At 39.5% G+C, this 6,000-nt stretch overlaps 1 protein-coding gene across 6 annotated transcripts in view; it reads right to left on the bottom strand.

The window, feature by feature from the left end:
- Positions 1–1,431: 1,431 nt before the first annotated feature.
- Positions 1,432–6,000, bottom strand: part of SLC10A7 (solute carrier family 10 member 7) — a 214,323-nt gene continuing 209,754 nt past the window's right edge. For 2 of the 6 annotated variants that reach the window (XM_032855566.1, XM_032855569.1), the window contains 2 exons: positions 5,121–5,291; positions 1,432–3,013 (listed from right to left, as the gene is read on the bottom strand). In XM_032855566.1, the coding sequence (XP_032711457.1) occupies positions 2,919–3,013; positions 5,121–5,291 (266 nt within the window). In that variant the 3' untranslated portion in view covers positions 1,432–2,918. Of the gene's footprint in view, positions 3,055–5,120; positions 5,292–6,000 lie in introns of all 6 variants that reach the window. The other 4 variants (XM_032855570.1, XM_032855572.1, XM_032855568.1 and 1 more) reach the window with 3 other exon arrangements.

Raw genomic sequence — 6,000 nt, 5'->3', positions numbered from 1 at the left:
GCAGAGCAGGAAAGCTTCGTGGAGGGGGCTGGCATCTCCAACAGCCTGCCAGGAGAAGAGGATTGCTAAGCCAAGAAGACAGCCAAAGAAGAAGACCCGAATATGGAATTCTACACAAGGTAAGGCGCTTGTAAAGAAACACGTTTGGAAAACGCGTTCCAAGGCTTCATCTTTTCTATCCCTTTAAATATGACAAGGGTACCTAAAATTCAGAGCACCAAAATTTGGCCCCATCTGTTGGCTATGTTTCTCTTTTGGTTGTCAACCCTGTTGCAGAGAAAACAACTCTAACCAAAAAAGCAAGGGTGAATTTTGGATTTTAACATGATGCTGTGGTGGAGGTATTGATGACATGGATACCTGCACGATTATGAAACTTATGTGTTTTTAATCACAAATGGTACAATAGTGCCAGAATGAATAAAGAGAAATCGAGATAGACTTAGAAGGCATTATGACTGCATCTGAAACCGGGTTAAAAATAAGCCACAGGTTTTCTCGTGATTTGTGAAATATCTTTGTTTAATCATAGAATTATTTCCATCTTCCATTCATCATAAATAATCCACTTTATTATTTCACCAATCCTTTTGTAAAAATTTGGTATTTAGCATAAACAAACACTGAACATTAGCCAGAGGTGTGTTAGTTTTAAACAGAATAGGGAATTTTAAAAAAATACAAAGTTTAAAACTTAGAAAAGGACACATGAAAAGATCAACATCACCCATTTAAAAAAAATCCAATTTTGTAACAACCACTTAAAAAAAACCCAGGTGGAAAAATTAGTAAACATAAATATAATCTAATGTATTTCCTTCATAAATACATTTAGACAAAAAAAATGCATGAACAGATAGCCTGACAGTGCATAACATAATAATAAAATATTTTGAGGTGAATAATTAAATCCCAATAAGCATGAATTGCAAATAAATTTTGATTTTATTTTTTATTCTTTATGGAAAAATATGCCACAGTATTTGTGTAAAAAAAGACATAGGCATAAACGTATCACTCAAGCCACCAAAATGCACTATGTAGAGATTATTTGAAAACAAAACACATTTTTTAAAGCATGTTATAGCATTTTCAGTTGAACCTTATCCCATAATCACACCTACTGTAGGTGTTAGACAATAGAGGTAGATAAGTTGGGGAGGAAAAAAAATCAGTATTCTAATGCTAGGGAGAAAGAATTTTATAGCTCAGACAGACAGACAGACAGACAACCCCACTGCTTCCAAAATTCCAAGAAACTTGTAGGAACAAAACATGAAAACCTTTCTATGCCCCATTTTTGAGCATCAAAAGTATTGAGCAAAATTACTGGAGTTTTAGATATAAGTGAAATTCTTGACAAACAGCTTGTCCACCACAGATTTTTGCAGAGTCTGGCACTGGCCTTAACATTTACATTGAGAATTGTGAAATTTATGAGTTTCAGTAATATTGAAATGGTTAGAAGAAACACAAGATGAGACCTGGTTGTGACGATAATACGAATTTATACCACTGGTAAACCTGGTAGGTGTCAAAGGAATGATCTTTTCTGTTGCTGAGCACACAGTTAGCATCAGTGTGACCCAGGATGCCAATCCTGTCTGTCAAACCAAGAAAGGACATGCAGAGAGGATGTGACAGAATGCTGGGCAGGAAACAGAGGAACAGCATCCCCTAATTCTCTATATTGCTTTCTTCTCTATTTGGATCTACTGAAAGTTTGTCTGGCCCCAGTGGAAGCAAAGATTGAATATTCCTTTGAAAGCTGATGCCCAACTGGGGACTGTTTTATTTGATCTTTTGGTTAATGAATGGTTTTGCATTTTCTGTGCCCATTTTTCTTTCCATCTGGCTAGACAGAATGTGTATATGTAAATTTGTTTGTGTCCATGACCTTTATATTTTTATTTATTCATAAGAACAATATGATTTAATTTTAAAAAATTTCTGCAAACATTTGTCAAATCTGCCAAAGAAATTTTTCATTAATAACTTGTCTCAAATGCCTTAAGTGTGCTTAATTCAAGGATGAAACAGGCTGCTTCTGGCTAAAAGGGGCAATTTGTGCTCAGACATCTGTGTAACAAGAAAAAATTTTGGTCTCAGTTGTGGAATGTGAACATAATCCATCATTAATTGTTGCTGTTCTCAAACTGGAACATTTTTATGTCTCACATTTGGCTGTTAGGAGTTTGCAAGTGTGCTAGAAAACAGGTAAGAAAGAAATTGTGGCAGAAAAAGGGAAACTATCTGAAATATAATTTTAAAAGTCCTGACTACCAAGTTCTGGAGTTTACCTCAAAACTTCACTTAAACTCAAACATCAGGCTCTTTCTTTGAAGCAGCTTATAATAAATTTAAGACATATAACACCACAATCTTTTATAATGGGACTGAGGAATTTCTGTGTGGAAACTATCTGAAGGAATGTCTAAAGAATGATGTCAAGAAATGCAGATAACTTATGCCTTTCAGCATCTATGCAATCCATGACCCCTGCTGAGTTGATAAGGAAGAGGCATGTCACAGTTGTAGAAACAAAGAATCACACAGTAAATCAAAGTATTCATGAATAAGACTTTGGAAATTTTCACTGTCGTCAGAAGGGCATTTTCCTGATGGTGTGACCTCATTTCAAACAGCACAGTAACTAGTGTAGGGTTGTTCTGCACCAAAGGTGGTACGGGGAAAACATATTTGCTTTTTGTCATGATCATGGTTTCCCGTGTTTGGAAAGAAAAAAAAAAATTAAACCACTCCAAAATACGGTACCACCCCTGCCAGTAACCAACAAAGTAGGTTCTGGAAATAACGCTCCTGTCCAATACATTTTAAGGCACTTAAACTTTTTTTTATCACATTCTTGTGTAAAAAAATAAAATATGCATCGAAGCAACATTCACAAGTACAAGTCTTCAGAACTGTTTGTATGTACAATTCTGTACAAATATACATTGCTGCATAAAGAGTGCCTCCTTCGTTATACTGTTGGTCTCGTCAACTTCACTCCCTATAAGAAAGGACAACATGATGTTCAGAGCTGGACAGTATCTATGAACAAAATGAAAGTATCAATTAACACCAGATAGTTTATGCTACTAGAAGGAAGACAAAGCCTGCCCACCCCGAGAACATTACATAACCAATGATCCAAACCTCTGGACACAAACAGGCCCACCTGCCCCCCTCACGGGCCAGAAGACTTTGCCCTTTCTCCAGCCCCAACCAGCTAGCTGCTCATACCATCCCACTGTGCACTGGGGCAGGGGGGGTCTCAATCAGCCTTATTTGTAAAGCAGAAGAGATACTCATGGATACCCTTATGGTTGATAGTTTGCATTTATGTTTGTGGTCAAATGGGATGGGCAAATATTCCATACTTTCTGGATTATTCTAAGGTAGCCAACACCTCCCGGGTTTGGAGTGGTTTCTGTGCAAAAGGAGAGTGAACAGCATTGTCCAATTTAGCCTCCCTTTTGGAAATGCCTGTGTCACTATGCTTTTAAACACTGAGAAGACAATTTCATTCTGTTTAATTTGTTGTTCACTACAACTGCATATTTCTGACAGGATATTAGGATTTTTAAATGCTTTCATTCTTTGCCAAAATTTTTGTGTATCAATGGTGACCCACAGTGCACATATACACTGACAGATATAAATGGAAGTTTTCAAAGGGATAACTAGTGATAGAACTATAAAGGTACTAAACTGCTCCTCTACCAACTCTTGGGTGGGCGGACCAGAGCCCGGAGTGGTACCCAGTAAGGAATGGTAATCACTTCCATTCTGGTAAGTGGAAAAATAAACGAAGGTGCTGGGTGGGCTAACTTGTTCCGGTAGGATCCTGGGGATCTAGGGCACTCCTTCAGTCTCGAGTGTCCTTGTGGTATCGGGGAAGGATGTTGGGGACCAAACAGACCAGGGTTCTAGTCCCGCCTCTAGAACTGACAAACCCATCCACGTAACCTCCGGCAAGTTGCTCGACTCCCCAAGCCTCCTTCCTGAGCTGTCTGATGGCAACAGCAGAACTTGCTACAGTGCCGTAGACAGTAATGTAAACGAGGACAACAATGATAATTACAGCAGCTAGTTTTTATCAAACACCTGCCGGAGAAGCCTCTGGAACTCTGAAGAGCAGAAATTATTGTTAGTCTCAGAGTGGCAGAAGCTGAGGTACAGAGAAGTGAAATAATGTAGCCAAGGGCTCCCAGAGAGGAGGCGCTGAGCCTGCAGGTCCATGCCTGCGGGGGAAGACAGGATGTGCTCAGCACACACAGAGCTCAATAGGTGGTAGTGTGGCTATCCCACTTTTAGGACCCTAATGACACAACACAGGGCACGCCCTGGCCACTGGCTCTCTTTTTCCTCCTCTTCTCCTGATACAGCTGCCACCTTGTGTCCAGGCTCAGAGAAGTCCTGTAAGTTCTGAGGCACTGGGAAGCAGCCAGCCCGACGGATGCTCCGATGGTATACGCGGCATCTAAACTTTGTATGAATCACCCTGATTTTATGTTGGCTGCTAATTTAGGAAATCACATCTATGGATATCGAATAAGTTACAAGACTGAGCGAAGTGGTGAAATCGACACTGTGTACGTTCCTTTGCTAATTAAAGTTTTTAAATGCGCCAACACACAGTTGTGCTGTGCAAAGAAGTTTCTAGGTGTCTGGAAAATTAAAGATAAAGTAGACATTTTAGATAAAGCCTGGTGTTATCATGTTTAGAAAGGCATGTGAAATCAGGACATGCAGGAAAGTCGGGGTGGGGAAAAGAAGGGGTACACCTGAGCGGAGGGGTACGGGTATTTTGAGTATACTCACCTTTACCACATTGCATTATGCCCTCCAATATGAGTGGATTTTTTTTTTAAAAGCTTTTAAAAACTGCATTTTGGGTATAGCTGTACTTTCATAACAATATACAACATGGAACTCTCAGTCCTCCTTTTCAAATCGAAATGGATCAGTGCATCATTATTATTATGATTGGTTAAGAAAATATGTACTTGAGGATGAGGATATGCTAGCAAAAGTTAAAGTATATGAAGAGCTAAAATTCAGAAATAGCATTTCAGTCTGATTTGGATTCAAATGAGATCTTTCCAGAGTCTCACCTTCTGCCTTGACACCATCCAAGACTTTATTGTGGGCACCAACACACTTCCCAGAAGGATCTGAACTGGATGGTATATGAGCAAGGGCACAGATATTAGAGAGAGGTGCTCGTGGCCCGCAAACACGATCTTCAGCATTGGAATTCCTGAGGAGCAAGGAAGACAGAAAATCTAGAGGTAAATTCAGTCTGTCATCATACCAAAGACCCACCCCATTAAAACTGGAGCTCTGGACTAGGTCATTACCATCCTTTCCCCCTTTGTGTTCATAGGGAATGTCTCAACAGACTCATCAAATCTTTCCATTCTTCCTTTCATTGCAGAAAACTCTAAGCTCTACCCAGAACAGATGAAATGGAAAAGGTGGCAGTGTTCAAAGGCACCACTAATTCCCACTGCCGATTAGCAGGCTGTCTACAAGGAGAAGAGAGAGGCACTGCTTCTCAGTAGACCAAAGAACATGAGTAAAGCAGAGATTCAAAATGGATCTTTCCTTGCTTAGTAGGGAAATAGGCTGCTGGAGGCCTGCCTGGCATCATTTCATGTCCCAAAGTTCACTTTTGAGAACCGAAAGGATATGGTAAGGTCATATATGATATATACCATTTTAATCGGGAGGGTACTTTTGCTAAATGAACATTAATAAAGGCTTTGTGCTTTTCTTTTGGCCAATGACCTCAAAGCACTTTATGAGCTATTATATGGCAGGTGAATTCTAAGTTTAGAGCTGAATGCTTAAACCCCACAGTGAAGGTCTTAATGGAACTCAGGTAAATGAATACTACTTTCTGAGTCTACCATTCTATTACACCAAGGGCAAGGTCTGCAGATTTTGTAAACAGCTGTCTGTAGTGTGTACCTATTAAGCTTTTATAAGAGA

The sequence above is a fragment of the Lontra canadensis genome, unplaced genomic scaffold (genome assembly GCF_010015895.1).
Source record: "Lontra canadensis isolate GAN:19392208 unplaced genomic scaffold, GSC_riverotter_1.0 scaffold10, whole genome shotgun sequence".
Lineage (NCBI taxonomy): Eukaryota > Metazoa > Chordata > Mammalia > Carnivora > Mustelidae > Lontra > Lontra canadensis.
Note: the sequence above shows the minus strand (reverse complement) of the source record. Positions and strands in the feature narration are given on the sequence as shown.